The following is a 17144-nucleotide window of genomic DNA, read 5'->3' on the forward strand; positions in this document are numbered from 1 at the left end:
TGCAGGGGTGGGAGTGGGGCGCTGCGGGCTGCAGAGCTAAAAATAGCAGTGTATATATTTGGGTTTGGGCTAGAGTCCAGACCCTGAAACTTGCCAAGGAAACAGGCTACTGTGGCCAGCCCCCAGCCCAAAGAGGAACATCCATACAACTATTTTTAGCCCCACAGCCCAAGCCTGAGTCAAATGACCCCAAGATCTGAGACTTACTATCATACCCTTTTCTTTTTACCAAGGACTCCTGAGTTTTATTCTTCAATTTGACCATCAAGATTGTGTGATTTTGGCCAGGTTACTGAATCTCTGTGCTTCAGTTTACTCAGGTGCGAAGTGGGAAAGCTGCTTCCTGTCAAAGAGTGACTTAGTCAAAGTGTCATCATGGCACTCACTGTTTACAGCCTCAATGAATTCCAGAGCAAAATATGCAGGGTTTACAAATAATTTTTTTTAAAACTGCTATCCTTGCAAAAAGGTCAACCTATCATTTAAAAGGCAATCAGTGTTTTCTGATTCATGCATTGCCAGCACAGAAGGCTTTGCAATTGGAACTTATTTAACACTTGCTGCACTAGTCAGAAAAGAACCCAGCTCCCACTCCCATAGGGCTGTTAACGTTGCAGTGTTTGATATATAAAATAATATTTTTAATAGTAAGTTTTCAGAGAAAAGCTACAATTCAGTATCTGTGATTCACAGAACTTTGGATGAAAGCTGAAAGTGGAAAGGCAGTTAATGATGTCAGGTCACTTTCCCACATTTGGCACTCTTACTGGTAGCCAGAGAGAGATCAAATTACTTCACTGCCCTGAGAAGCAATTCCTCTAGATCAAGATAGAAGGCCACTGGCAGGATCACCAGGGAAAGCTTATAAAGCTGTTGCCAGTGATGTGCCTGTTGCCAGCAAGCATGAAAACCTCTATAAAACTTGCTTTGTTTGTTAACTTTCATAAACACTACGTTCACTTAAAATAATATGGGAAAGTTTTATTATGTATAAAGTACTAGTTAAACAGCCATGTGACCCCCTTTGTTGCAGCCCCAAAAATCACATTTATATAAAGTAATGAATGGAAGATCTTTTGCACTATTAAAAACTTTGAAACTTGATCATATCAAGTACTTGGGCTCATATCTTGTAAAATTCTTACAATGCAGGCACAAATAAGATACAGTGTGATGAAAACCAATGCATCAGTAGGGTCATGGGACTGAATTTTCAAAGCAACTAGTGATTTTGAGTGTCCAACTTCAGTCATTTTAAAAGAACCTGATTTTCAGAGAGCAGGTGCTCGGCACTTTCTGAAAGTCAGGCCCCTTTAACACATCTCCACCAGCTGGGCTCCCAATATCACTAGTCACTTTAAAAATTTTGATCATGGTGTCTTTACTTATTCAAGAAAACAGTTATATAAGATTATGACTTACATTAATAATTTTAAAAAGCTTACTGGGCATACCTTAAAAAGTGAGTAGTCACAGCCAGGCATTAAATTACTAGAGAGTTGGATATGGTTGTATAAACTATTTGAAGACAAAGAAAAACACAATTATAAGAAATACATTAAAAAAGTTCAGCAGCTTCTGAAGGTACAATATTGTTCTTGAAAGGCTTAAGAAAGCTGAATCCATACAGCTCAGAGTTTGACTGACAAAACATGCTTAAATCAAACTGAACAAGTTATTAAAATTTCTTTCTGAAGCTACCCCAACTTCAGCTGTATAGAACCCAATATAAAAATGCATATCAATTTATATTCTGATGTCAAACCAGTTTTTAGTAGAGATGTTACTTATTTAGCTCTTTTAAAAGTACTGAGTTCTGTGAAACAGGACAGAAACTGGTTTACATCCTCTCACTGGGATCCATGCTACCAACTATCATTTTTAAAAAATATTGCCATTTTCACCACCTAAACCCAAGTCTTGACTTAAGCAAACCTGAGTTAATATTTCATACAAGTTTATCACATTAACGTTCAGGACACCCACTGAATAAAATTCATTTGTTTTGTATATTGCAGTATAAAGATAAAGGCTTAGGATTCTGTGGCTGTTCTATCCAGATGTGTTTTAAGAGTCATATTCTACCTCATGAACATCTATTACATTACTCCAAGGGTGGAGACATGTAGGCAGAATATCTGACAACCAAATAAGGATGAAAAAGAGACAAGTGTGCAAGACTCAGAAGTGAAGTGTATACTGAGCCAAAATGAAGTGCTCACCACCAAGCAATGCACAGGAAAACACAAATTTTGAAAATGGGGTGGCAAGGGGCTTAATGCACAAAATTGGAGGAGTGTGAGGAGGAAAGGATGCTGTTGTAACAAATATTGCAATCACGTGCAATATCTTTGGGGATCATAAATAGTTTATATATGACTGATTTACTCCATGGTGGAGAGTTACCACAGCTCCTATAGGAACTAAAAAGAGTGGGGGGGGGGGAGGTGTTTCAGGCAAATCACTCTAGACAAGTACCATACCCTGGAGTGGTTGGGCATATACTGATTCAAGCTGGGTTTTCCAGAGACTAGGAGACAAAGAAAGGGCTTTTGGTATAGAAGGATGAACTTAATGGACACAAGGTCCTTTTTCTGATCCAGGAAATGGACAGAATCTTCTGTCCAATGGGGACCCCAATCCTTGCAGAAGGGTTTGAAAGACTTTGGCTTACTAGGGCCCCATAAGATAGATGGGTGACCTCTAGTCAGCTTTTAGCATGCATGTATGAAAAACTGGCTAGTAACCTCTTGTAACTGTTGTTCTTTGAGCGGTGTTGCTCATGTCCATTCTGTAATAGGTGGGTACACTCGCAACATGCACCGGTGCCCCAAGTTTTCAATCTGTGGTATACACAGGGGACTAACTCTGGCGCCATCTGGAGTGGTGCGCATATGTGCTGGTATAAGGGGCACCACTGGCACTTCTCTCCCTCGGTTCCTTCTTGCCAGAACTCCAACAGAGGGGAAGGAGGGTGGGTCATGGAATGGACATGAGCAATATATCTCGAAGAACAGTTATGAAAGGTTAGTAACCATTTTTTCTTCAAGTGATTGCTCATGTCCATTCCATTGTAGGTGATTCCCAAGCAATACCTCCGGAGGCAGGTAGGAGTTCATGGACATGTTGATTGCAACACAGCTCTGCCAAAACCAGCGTCATCTCTGGCCTGCTGAGTGATACCATAATGCGTTGTGAACGTGTATACCGAAGACCATGTTACAGACCATGTTTCATTTAACTATTTTAATTAAAAACAATGTTAACAAAAAAAACCCGATTTTAAAAAACTTGAATGTTTAAATTAAAAAATTCATATGCTTGTTTTGTTAAAATATTATGTTTGCTGTTGAAGAAAAAGATCCAGAATACATAAAACGTTGTTTTAGTTAAATAAAACAATTTAAATGTCTGTCTGGGTGATGTTCTCCCAATACAGCATGGCAAGAAAATCCTTCACATATTAATGATTAACCTATGAATTGGAGATATTTATGAAGTCTTTGGGAGGTGAACTGTCTGTTTCAATTACCTTTGGTAAATGAAATAACCAAACAATCATTCATTTTCTGATATAGCTGTAAAACTAATCTGAAAAGTTTTCAAAATAAATCACTTTAAAGATGTATAGTGTGTACCTTCTAAAAATGAAACCTGTATCTCTCTGAGTTGTGAAGAATATGTATTAAGGTCATAACAACCAATAAGAATGCACTTTTATGTACAAATCCATGATTAAAATCAAGTCTTCCTGACTAGTAATTTAAATCAAATCCTGATACATTAGGTCTCCTGACCAAGACAGGAGAAAAGCATCAGAAAGCGAGCCTTTGCCAAGGCCTTGCAGAGAGCAGAACCGATGACACTTTCTGTTCTGTCTGGTGGTGAACAGGTTCATTTGGGGAGCTCCTCACTTCTGAAAGAGCATCTTGCCCACCTCCTAGCTTGTTCCAGACACCAAGGAGATGCAAGGCTTCCAGGTGAATTACATGCTGGATGCAGAAGTCCCACAGACGAAGGGCTTCCTGGGACAGAGCCGACAAATGAGCTCCCCCTTGCAAATTGACATAGAACATGGAGGCCATTTTGTCAGTCAACACCTGCACCACCCAGCTGGACAGGCGGGGAAGGAACACTGCGCAAGCCAGATGGATAGCTCTAAGCTCCCTGACGTTTATAGGTAGCACGAGCTCCTCCCGTGACCATAACCCCTGAGTCCGCAGCATACCAAGAGGTTGCAATGCTTGGAGCGGAGTCCGATGTGGCTGGCTCCAAGGGTTGACTCCATAAGGAGCGCTCTAACTCAAATGTCTCGCTCCTTTTTGGTTTGCAGCTTGAAACTCTTAAAAATGTGACACTTGTCACTCACATGGGTTTCCCCCAAGCACTTCAGACAGTTTTGATGGGGATCACTGACTGGTGTAGGGCTTTTTGCAGCAGTAACAAGGCTTGAAGCCCAGGGATCAGGGCCTCATTCCTAGGCTAAATCCCGTAGGGGACTAGCTATTACTATCTTATGCACTAAGGGAACTAAAACTATATAAACTTTAAGAACTATATACACAAGAGATTCACAACTGGGCAGAGTTGAGATAGGTAAGCTTGCAGAGGCAAGGAAACATTCCAGCACTGTCACTGGTGGTAAGAAGGAACTGAGGGAGAGGAGCCAGAGGTGCCCTGTATACTGGTGCATGTGTGCGCCACTCAAAAGGGCAGCACAGCTGGTCCCCAACGGATATCACGGAGGGAAAAACCTCCAGCACTGGTGCATGTGGCAAGCACACACCCCTACAATGGAACTGACATGAACAAGCACCTGAAGAATTTTTATTGTTTTGAACATGTTTTCTCTGTAATGCTTTTATCTTAATAAAAGGTGCTTGCTTAGAAAGAGCGATGAGGATGGGGTTTGGACAGAGGGCAGGGGAGTTCGGGGTGGTGGTAAAGGGGCAGGGGTGTGAATAGGGGTTGGGGGGGAACAGGGGGTTGAATGGGGGCAGGAGTCCCAGGGGGCAGTCAGGAAGGAGGCGAGGTTGGATGGGGCAGCGAGAGGCAGCAGTTCCGTGGACACGCAGAAGGGGATGTTGGATGGGGCAGGGGTCCTGGGTGGGCCATCAGGAATGAGTTTAGGGGTTGAATGGGGCAGCGGTGTGTGGATGGAGTAGGGGTCCCAGAGGGGCAATCAGGGAAGATGGGGGGGTTAGATGGGGTAGGAGTCCCAGGGGAGGGCAGATAGGAGGTTGGGGCTGGGCCATGACCCCCTCCCTCCCCTAACTGGCCCCTCCATATAATTTACAAAACCTGATGAGGCCCTCAGGCCAAAAAGTTTGCCCACCCCTGCTGCAACTGATGCTGTAGCCAACTCCTGACTGGAGTCATCTGGGTTAGTAAATATTCTGCTAGTTCATACAACCAACAGAATGCATTACGTCTTGGTAACATGCATGCCCAAACCCATCCATGATCAACTTTATTAGCATACAACCACACATTAACAGCATGAGTCAGGACAAGGTTTATATCTGCCAAAAACTGCTTCCCCAGAAATGGCAAGACCAGTGAGATCGTTGTCTTTCCCTGCCCATCACAACAGTGCGGAGAAGCCAAAGCTCACACAACTGACCCATACACCTCATCCAAGATCTCCAGGTTCCAAGCATGTTCACTCAACTTGAAAACCATCCTATGATGCAACTGCCAAAACTGATTGCCTGAACAAACTCCAGAGTAGGCCATTCGCACACACTGATTTTTCCCACACTATCCACACAAAAACTCTCCTGTCCAACAATCACATAATAACACAATCCCTCTAGCATCCAAGTAACTATTATTTCCACTTATTATTCCCATGAGTGTCCCACACCAACATAAAGAACACCTTTTCCACCTCACGTTACCACTTTCCAGTTTTCCCAGCTCTCACATCCAGAGGGCAGAATCCAACAAAAGTGACCTTGCTACTCAGAAGGTGGAGAGTCGGTGTTTCAAAAAGGTTAAGCACCAATATGTTTTCCCTCTGTCAACCACATCCCACCCTCAAAAACACATACTCCCTTCCTCCATTTTCCCAATTTACATCACAACATGCAAGACATTTAAAAGACAGCCCCTTTAATTTCAGTAAAAGCAACCCACAGGAACCAAAATCGTTAAAGAGCTCATGCCTATGGTTCAGGTGCTGCTGTTGCAGCCCAGCTACTAACAGACTTTGGGGGTATTCAATACAGAAATTATTTTCCCTTCTACCCTCTTCTGAAATTCTCTGAAATTTCCTGTTTCACTTAATTCCTATGGTATTCATAGTACCAATCATGTGACAGAATCTATATCCTTGGACAGCCAAGACAATTTCACAAGGGAGGTGAAATCTGGCGCAGTGGGGAGGTTTTAGTTGGTTTCCAAATGTCTGGTTTCCCCAGTATCATTGAGATGTATGGTACTCTGCCCAGTATCTATCTGTTATACAAATAAGGAGCTTTAATATAGCTTCAATTCACCAATACCCCAAGCCTCTGAGAATACTGTACATACAACCTGCTTAGTTATTTCTCATTACTCTGCTTGATAAACAGGTAAGGTGTTCTCAAAATGTGCATAACAAGGTCAAGAGATTCAGAAGTGACTAGTGATTTTTGGATGGCTAACCTGAGGCACCTTAAAGGGGGCCTGTTTTTCAGAAAACAAGCAAGCACCTGACCTCTGAAAAACAGGCCCCTCTAAGGTTCCTCAAGTTGGGCACCAAAAGTCACTAATAATTTCTGGCCAAACTTTTCAGGTACAGGATATTGTGCACATTAAATTATTTCACCAAAAGCAGAGTTCAGGCTTCTGTTTATGACCCTCAAAAATCTAGTCTAAAATCTAGTCTACATGTAATAAGGCCAATATTTGAACCTTCAGACCTATATACATTGCAATATCAGACTGCAACGCAGAACAATCTCTTTATTATCAATACAATTACAATTTCATCCCATCCATGCAAGCAGTAAAATATGATGGATTTAAACCACAAAAAAAAATTTAAAAAAATCAAGCAATAGTTTATATACAAGTTTGGTTTTTTGAAAAAACTTCTCATTCTGAAGATTAAGACGTCCACCCCAAACAGTTGAGACAAATTCCAATTTACACTCCAGAAACTAACATTTAGTTAGTAGCTAATAAGTACCTTTTTGCTAATACAGAGAGGAATGTCAAACTACTTCCCCAATATTCCACAGGATTAGTATGTGGATTAAAAGCTTTACTTACGCCCAAAAATCTTCAACAGTATCAAACTTCGAGATCAGACGAAGGTTTGCTTGCCAGGTTTTGCTTTTGTCATTTTTGAAGAACCAGAGTGCCCACCTAAAGATAAAATGATGTACTGTACATTATAAATAAGTCAGAACTGAAGAGATTTGAGTACACTTATTGGATAACAAGTACAGAGAAGATATGAGACTGCCACTGAGGTAACAGAATGAAACTCAGTACCAGTTCCTAGGTGGCAGAAGAAATTCGGAAGAGAAACAGCCTTGAAATCCAATTCTGGATCTTGGGAAAGTGACAGCCTCTGAGTCTCAACATAGAGAAGTGTTAGTAGGCCTAACCAAACATTTATGTGCAGCTATTTAAAATCCTTTTTGAAAAGTTTTATATAAGTGATCAGTGTTACATTCATGACCGAATGACCATTTGCTTGAGCCTCACAAAAGGTTTTAGTTGTGCTTATAGGTAAACTGCAGCCTTGTACATCAAAGTGGACTCTTGGCTGTAATCTGCGAAAGACTGCTGACTGGTCATGTTAGGAGCATGCTATGTCAGTGGTTCCCAAACTTTAAAGGTTCACATACCACCTTTCTTTTAAAACTGCCATGAAGTGATAGAATATGAAGGTCAGATATAGTTTGGGAACCTCTTCTCTATGTGATTAGAGTCCTTTGTCTCCTTCACCTAGGCATCTCTTTCAAATAGATTCTGATGAAAGATTAGAGGAAAAAATGATTTCGTCTCAGCACACATGCCAAGAAGCACTTCCATCATATTGTAATGATTGGAGATTAAAAAATGAAGCTGACATTTAAGCTTATTGATAACAACAAGCTTTAATGAGAAATCTTAAAGGTAATCTGTAAATATTTGCCTTATATTATTTTACTTAAATTTTCATTCTTTGCTCAGATTAAAATTTAAAGGCACACTAACATGAAATTTCAACACTGCACTCAGAGTAGAGCTATCTCACAACCAGGAAGGAGCAACACTGGTGTCTAAGCAGGACACGCTGGGAAGAAGAGATAACACTCTTCAGAGTGCAGCCTCTAGTGTTGATTTCAACACCCAGAAACTGCAGGAAAAAAACTGCCATGGCTACAAGTCACAAAAGAGTCCGTATTCGGGAATATTTTCAAGAAATTCAAGAAAACATGTGCCACATGTAAAAAGTGCAACAAAGAGAGGCAGTGCCCGGTTATCAGACAAGCATGAAAAATGTCCTCAGAAGGCAATGACTTTGACCAGGATGTGGAGATGTCTGAAAAATCTGAATCAACTGGCTAGCAAACTTATTTCTGCACCATCCTTATGGACTTCCTAGCATGTCTTACTATGCTAGGAAATAACAATTTAGATTGTCAAATTTGTGTTTTGGGTAGATTACTTATGAATTTCAAAATGTTTGTATTCAAAATATAATTGGTACGTTTGTTGTGAGAGTATTTATCAATTACATTTTTACAGTTTCTACTGGACTACTAAATTTTTTTTATTGCTCAGGATAAACAGTGCAGATGAAGACTTCTGGTTTAAAAGTACATTTATGAATTTTAACATTAAAATTTTAACAAAAATATGACTAGAGATATGGGTTTAAATAGATTTAGATAATCCTTATAGTTTGTTAATTAGTCTTCCTATAAAACTGGGTTTAGAATGAATTATATAATTTAAACAGTGGTACAAACAGCTGCAATAAGAGGAATTTCATTTACAACCTCATTTTTTCAAAGCAGTGCACTGAAAGAGTGACTTCTTTACCATTTTGTTTCAGTGCCCAACTTAGACATAAGGGGCTGTGAATGTCTATCTGCAACATATACCACTTCATGCCATATGCTGCTACCACCAGCAGTGCTGCAGCTAAATCTACGCCAGATAGTAAATTACCTGGATCAAAAAAAGAAGAAGTTCAGCATCCAGTAAAACCATGGATGAGTTCATAATCAGGACAGCCAATTCCAGCAAAACTTCATAGATGAACAAATTACATGGTTCATTTATGCAACACATTCTCCCTCTTGTCTTGTCCAGAACACAAATTTTATTTACATGGTTAAATCATTATGACCAGGCTACATTCCACCTAGCAGAACAGACATTGCTGGATACAAGGTTTGAGGAGGAAATTGAACAGTGTGCAAAAAGCATTGATAGGAAATTCGTTAACTGAGTCTTGATTGGTGGAACAATGTACACAAGGATCAAGTAGAGAGAGTCTGTCTCTGTCAACAGAAGTTGGAGTTGTCTATTTCAGAGAACCAACTGATACATCAGGATATACCCATACGCAGTAATACTTAAAAATAGCAATAAAAGCTGTAACAAACTGAACAAAAATTAAAGCTTGACGCATGTAGCTATGTCACAGAAAATGCTGCAAATGTAGCAAAGATAAGAAATTTAGAAGAAAATATTGAAGGGAATTTGAAACTTATAGGGGTGCAGTGCTCATCTGATGCATCTTTTAGCCAAAGACTTAAATACAACTCCAGGAATAAAGCAAAATGTTGAAATTGCAAAATATTTGGGTAATAAGTGTGACAAAGTGGGAATTTTTGAGAGATTATTTTTATGAATCCTATGTGTGTCTCAGGGCAGACTAAAAGACAGGTTTGTGTGTGCTGCTTGTATGAGCAAAATGAAGGATTCATTAAAAAGGACTGGCCTATGCTGATCCATATCAACTGAAAAAGACATTGGAAAGCCCAATTACCAGGACACTGACATGGAGCAACCGAAGAGCCAGAAAGGGAGAGGATTTCCCCACCTCTCAGCAGGGAAGCTGAGGAGAGACCCCAATCACAAGAAGAAAGGACCAAGAATTGAGGCAGGGGAATAAGAGTGGGTTCTCACCTGGGAACTGACTATGGTCAGGGGGAGACAGAACCTGAAAAATTGAGTTCTCTACAGCTTGGCTGGTGAACTGCTCTGAGCTGACCAGAATGTCTATGCTTTAACCTTTATTTCTCTATGCTAACCTAAGGACTTCCAATGCTATGTTCCAATTGACTAATGAACCTTACTATTTTGAAAATGTTTTTTGAGTGTCTTTGTAAATACTGAGTGAAGTCCAATAGTCCCTGAAGAGTGTACCAGTCTCTAACCAGGAGTCTATCTCAATTAGACTGCCTGAGCAGAGATCCTAGTTTGAATCAGGAGTGCTGCAGCCCCAGAGATTCAATCTAAGGAGAGGGTGAGGCCATGCAGCCTATCATGAAGGGGAGACCAACTCCTTGGGGGTTGGGAACATAGAAGGGGTTCCTCCAAGAGGATGTTCCAAAGCTGGGCATATAGCACCAATCCTGTAAACCGTGACAACCACTTCAATTTAGCTGCACTGCAGAGAGCAGGAGGAGCCAAACCAATTCTCCCCCAAGATGTATGATAGAAGCCAGTTGTTGAATGTTCTGGACTATATTAAGAATTGGCCTATTCTTATAATTTGTGAAGAAAATCGTGACAAAACAGATGGAACTATCACAGCTAAAGTAGTCAACATCAGACTAGGAAGAAATGTAGAATCTATGCTGAATTTACTGAAAGCTATTTCCATACCCTGGGACAAACAGTGGAAAGATTGCTGCTGCATTGCTGATGCTGCTGAAATCTGCGAAGAACTTCAAGCAACACTGAAGAAAGAAATACTTACCACAAAGTTAAACTTCAGGCAGTAAAGAAGTAGATGGATAAAGCACTTACTCTAAACATTTTCTTGCCAATATTCTCAATCCAATGAACCGGGGTAGATGCTTAACTGCTAAAGATGGTGCTGCCGTGATGTGGGCATCTAATAATCACCCAATCAATCACGCCAACTGTGAACCATTCAAGCAGTAAACCATCATCAATAAAAGTATGAAGAAGGTCACAACTGAACTGGAGAAAGTCATTAGCTAAATCCTGGGAACCAGAGTTTGACAATAGTAACCTCTTCTGCAAGCACAGGAGTATTTTCTTCATTTGAGCTAATTCATTCAAAGTCCAGAAACTAAGTGGGAATTGAAAAAGCATGAACACTTGTCTCTCTTATAGTCCACAAATACAAATGAGGAGGGAGATTAGATCTACCAGTTCTAAATGTTTGAAGAACAGCCTAACTAACAAACTCTAGTCATTTTCACTTCTGCATATTTGAAAAATTTCCCAGGCTGATCTGAAATAATCAGTTTAATTCACTGTCTACAGTTAACCCCTCTAGTCTATTAATAAATCATTTAGTTGTAAATATGAAAGATGTTCTGATAATACAAATGTATGTATCCAAAACATTTCATGTTTTCTAAAAAAAAAAAAAAAAAAAAGAGAAAAAAGTATGTTTTGTGTTTCTCTAAATTCCAATTACCATCCTAATGCAGCTTGAGACAAATCAAGAGCAAAAAGTTACTTATCCAGTAAAATAGGTCATTCACCATTTTCTAACAGTAAAATGTATAATAAGAATCTGCAAATTTTAAGCTATACAATTGCTTAAATATATGTATATAGTTTTAGTATACCCTCCAATGTAGCAAAAAGATACACCAAATTTAGTGTAAATGCTCTGTTTATTTGTAAATCAACATGTTTTAATGGTTATATCAACCAATGAGAATGCACTTCTTAAAAATAACTGTAGTACACATGGAAAAGTTGACTAAAAAAATTATGATTTAAATCAATTCCCTGAATTGATATCCTAGGCTCAGAATATTTTACTCAAAACTAACATTTTCATAAGTGGTCTTATTAAATATTTTAAAACAATATTCACAACTACAAACAGCATTGTAATTGTTGCTCACAGTGCTTGAGAAATTTAGCCGAAGAAAACACCTATATAGTAACTCCTCACTTTAAGTCGTCCCAGTTGATGTTGTTTCGTTGTTACATTGCTGATCAATTAGGGAACATGCTCATCTAAAGCTGTGCAATACTCCACTCTTATGTTGTTTGGCTGCCTGCTTTCTCCACAGCTGGAAGCCTCCCTACGCCCCTTCCCCCACCAATCAACTGGTTTGCGCCTTTCTGGGGGAAGGAGGGAAGAAGAAGGACTCAGCAAGCAGGCTCCCGGTCCCTCCTGAACACTGCGAGTCAGCTGACTGCCCTGGGCAGGAGGCAGATGGGAAGCAGGGAGGGGGAGCCTGCATGCCAAGTCCTCCCTCCTCCCCCCTGCCTCCTAAACATCACAAGCCAGCTGATTGCCCCAGGCAAGAGGGAGGGTGTAGGAGCGAGAACTCATCGTGCCTCCCCTCTCTCTCTCCCTCCCCTGCCTCCTGCTGGCGAGGCTTGCTGAGTTTAGAAGGGAGTGGAGGGAGGGGGGAGGAGTGAGGCTGGAGCGTGGGAAGTAAAGGGGGAGGAGGTGGGGGGGGGGAGAAGAGACAGGTCAAGGATGGGAGCTTGGAGAAGGGGGGAGTGGGCAGGCTGAGGGTTGAGCGCCTCCTTCCCCCACCCCGGTGCTAACAGAGGAGGGGAAGCTGCCGCTGCTGCACAATGTGCTTCTCCTAGCCTACACCACCTTCAGCCTCCTTGTCTGCCTCATCTCCAGTGCCAGTGGGCTGTGCCTGTGTAGGGTAAGGCAGGGGCACCTCCCAACTAAAGCACTGTACTGTATGTACAATATGTTTGTAAACAGACAGCACATGCACACGACTCCCCCCAGTGTAGTATTAAATTGCTTGTTTAAAATGTATAGAATGCCTTTTGTCCGGCAAAAAAAAATTCCCTGGAACCTACCCCCCTTCACTCCATTTACATTAATTCTTAGGAGGAAATTGGATTCGCTTAACATAGTTTCATTTAAAGTTGCATTTTTCAGAAACATTAACTCTTCACTTAATGTTGTAGTTCTGTACTACATTTTTCTTAGAATTTTGCAGCATTGCATTGCCACTGGTAATAGCAAAGAGGAAACACTAATACAGACTAGCCAGTAGAGTTTTACCAACTTGTTGTCCAACCTTGATGAAAACAGCTGCTCAGTTGGTCTACCACTACTGCTTCCATCAGTGTACTACAACCATAAAACTAAGAAAAATACGTGAAAGATGAGGGTGTATGACTCCTTAATGACATCTAGGGCTAACATCACATGTGATGCCCAAATCCGTAGCACTTAGTTGCTGGGATCGAACAGTACATTATGGTTTCTATCAAAGTACATTTCTGGACCCTGCTTGATAGGGGCTCAATTTTTGATCTCAGCCACTTTTGGATGTCTGATACACGTGAAGGTTCACCTACTCCTGACTGATAGAACGAACTTTGCCTCTCCTCACCACCTTCAGAGCATCTTGGCTGCAATAAGAAAATATACAGAGGGAAGAGATCTCAGCTACTCTATCACTATTATTAATAGTTTTAATTACAATAGAAGATGAACTCAGAACCAGTACAATTGGGTGTTTATTTCTTCATGAGGGTCACTGAAAAAGTGTGTTAGAATAGGCTGAAAGTTTATGAAGAAAACATGAAAAAACAAATCTTCTCTATAAAACACAATAATTAATTGACAAAATAGCAACTATGAGAATTTTGAGGTGGCGTATTTACTTGTAGAATCACAAAGCCTGCTGACAGAACAACATGGCTCACCTGTTTTGTAGTGGATGCTTAATGTACTGTTCAGGGCTGGCAACCTCCTGAGTTGGTGCTGTTTCAGTTTTCTCTTCTTCTGAAGTCTGAGGATTGGGAGTGGTTTCCTGTATAAAGAAAGCAAAATTATTAACGTGTGTCTTCAACTGTATTCTGAAAACACTTAGCTACCACCCTCTTAAGTTTATTTCAGAGAATTAGCTTCCCCTACCTTTTTTCTGATTAGCAGTCCAGGATCACAGCATAAAAACATATATGGCCCTGCAAGTATGTGTGCTCATCTATGCAACATGCTCATAAACTCTAACAGGTCACAAGATATTGTACTACGAAAATTCATGTAATTTTGCTTGCTGTTTGGCTTTCCCCAGCTCCACTTTTATTTCAATGTGGTTTATACAGCTTATTTTACCAAGTACCAGAAGGCACAAAAGTCTGCTGTGCACTTTAGTTTTAGAACCATTAGCATACAACACTGACTTCCATAATCAGTGTTTCCTGAGGAGGCAGTCATTAAATGTCAGAATTGCGAGGTGGAAGATGATAATTAGAATGATTTGATTTTAAAGGTCTGGAATCTAATGAACAATCCCTGGAAAGTATCAGAAGGGTAGCCGTGTTAGTCTGACGAAATGGGTAGTCACCCATGAAAGCTCATGCTCCAAAACATCTGTTAGTCTATACGGTGCCACAGAATTCTTTGCTGCTTTTACCAATCCCTAGAAAGATTGCCAGCCTTTCAATGTATTTGCATAACTTCTTTCTAGCCCTAAGGGTTTGAGAGATACTTGACTCCAAAACTACTGCAGCCAGTACTAAACACTACAAGTGTTGAACTTCAAAACAGGGTAATTTCCAATGCTTGTACTCCCAACGTAAGCAAGTATGAGCTGAAATATGTGCCCTAAATGGCAGTGTAGTGTTAACTAAAAGTAATTCTCAGATTTGAAGTTTACCTTTCTTAATGAGTTTAAGTTACCCATTAAGACCCGCTACTACAATACACCTTGATTCAAAATATCATCCTACACTTGCTTTAGAGAAAGTGCTACAGACCTCAAATATACACTGAATTTATTAGATTTAAAATAGAATATGGAAAAAAACATGAGTAGAGAAGAAAATTCAGGATGTGTGTTGCTCTTCAAGCTTATTTGTCATTTAATTCTACAATTTCAAACATGACATTGTGGCTATTAAAGTCATTCCCTCAGAACTTTAGAAAGTATAATAAAGCATTTAGAGCTGCTACTGCCATCTCTCCATCCCACTCCAATTTGCAATCCTTGCTGTAACATTCACGAGACAGGGGATGAAAGACAGCTCATTCTACATTTAAGGCAAACAAAGCTGTGTACAGCTGATTCTGCACAATAATTAGCACTTAGTTACACTCCACACAGAAAACAAAACCTACCCAAATGTAAAAATATTCCAGACACTCCTAAATCCAGTGGCACAAAAAAGGATTTAAAAACTAGGTAAAGTTTTAGACTTTATGGTCTTGATCAAAGAGAAGCAGTGCAGAAGTAGATTAAGTTAAGCCATGACAAGTCAAAAGGACTTCAGCACCTGAAGTAGGAGTTATGCACTACCGAGAGCCTCAAAATCCCTGCTAAGTGTAACCCTGAAGGCACCTATAATCCCTAGGTGCCTAAATTTTCACTGTAAAAGTCTCCTATGATCCTAAATTTCTGTCTCTGGGTATGTACACAATGCATAAGCCGCAGTACAAACCCTCAAAGCATGTGAAAGTAGGTGTTCCATTCCACTGCCAACTTGCCTGTGGGGATAGACCCCCGTATGCGTTCTCAAAGCACATTTCATACAAAACAGCTGGAGGGTGGAGGAGGAGGCAGCAGCCTCCATTATAATTTTTAGCCCAGTGGTTAGGGTACTCACTCAGGATGAGAGACAGGTTGGTTCAATCCCACCACCCCACCTGAAGGGAAGTGATTTGAACATGGATTTCCCACCTCTCAAGGTTATTCACAGTCCCAGCAGCTTCTGAGCTATTGGAACACTGAGAAGAAGTGGAGTGGACCTGAAGGGATAAACATGAAGATGAAGTGGCAGCATTTTATGATTTTTTTAAAAGTATGAGATTATGTTAGTACCATATTTTACCTAGAATGCTCTTCTAATAACATGGATTACACAGAAAACCACTGTTGAGGCACTAATATTTAGGACTTCACTGCTGATTCAAATACAGACAGCACAGTCTCCTGTCTTAATTGTGGAAATATTTTACTAAGAAATTATTCATATACTAATAGACTTCACTACAATAACCAAAAGTACTAGTATTCTATTTTATAATCTGTTGCCAGATTTGGTTCACATGACAATTTCTTTTAAAAAAGGGCACTCCATTAAATCAGTCAAAATTCAAGTGTTAGTAGTTTCAGGAACTGCACCCTGCTACTTCCCATCTCCCCCCGTTATCCCCCTGATCATTTTGTAGTTTACCAATCACATTTAATTTTTTTTTAAAATTGAACTCTTCCTCCTGAAGCCACCTGAAAGACCCCCCAGAGTGGGGAAGGGGAAAAAAAAAAAAATCAGTGAAATGGCCAACACACAAATGCTGTCAAATACACACAGTAGACGAGCTTAAAAAAAATAAATATCCTCTCAACCTGATATAGTCTTAGGTTTTATACTTTAGCAGCAAAATCTTTTCTATCACCTAGAAGTGGGGGTCAGGGGAAATAGTCATATTTTGAAATAATGCTTGTTTTGTTCACAGTACTTCACTGGTTTCATTAAACACAAATAAATTATGACCACCCAGAATTCTGCAAACACTTATGAAGTCTTCATTAAGTTTTAATATTTCAATAAGTTTTAATACTTATTGTACAAATGGGAAACTTGCTTTTTCCTGTAGCTATTTCTATTGAGCAACCTACTCAGATCCACTAAGTAGTCAGCTCTTTAAATAGCTAAAGAATATCATCTAATTTTTTTTTAACCCACTAGACTAGTCACCTATTTTTCTAATTGTCCAGTGCAACCTAGGCTAGAAAGATGAATATAAGACTAACTAGGAATGGAAAAGGAAAGTGATAACTAGAAAGTGCAAGTTTTAAAACAGCTTTAGAAAAATATATTAGGTATGCATGTGCTAGAAATCTTTTACTTGCTTATTGTATTTATGGATACCACATGTATGGATCAAAACTGAATAGAAGACATCGCACTCCACCCAACCGCCTATCAAATTAAATACTTCTAGTTAGAGCAATTCTGATACCAAGTAACTTACGTGAACATTTTAAAAAGTTCATTTTCAAGATGTCATT

At 40.0% G+C, this 17144-nt stretch overlaps 1 protein-coding gene across 1 annotated transcript in view; it reads right to left on the reverse strand.

Moving 5' to 3' along the window:
• EIF4E (eukaryotic translation initiation factor 4E) overlaps positions 1–17144 on the reverse strand; it is a 39442-nt gene that overhangs the window by 12039 nt on the left and 10259 nt on the right. Inside the window, exons 2-4 of the mRNA XM_030564414.1 lie at positions 13837–13943; positions 7258–7353; positions 1455–1518 (exon numbers count right to left, since the gene is read on the reverse strand). Of these exons, the coding sequence (XP_030420274.1) occupies positions 1455–1518; positions 7258–7353; positions 13837–13943 (267 nt within the window). The remainder of the gene's footprint in view (positions 1–1454; positions 1519–7257; positions 7354–13836; positions 13944–17144) is intronic.

The sequence above is a fragment of the Gopherus evgoodei genome, chromosome 5 (assembly GCF_007399415.2).
Source record: "Gopherus evgoodei ecotype Sinaloan lineage chromosome 5, rGopEvg1_v1.p, whole genome shotgun sequence".
NCBI classification, from domain to species: domain Eukaryota; kingdom Metazoa; phylum Chordata; order Testudines; family Testudinidae; genus Gopherus; species Gopherus evgoodei.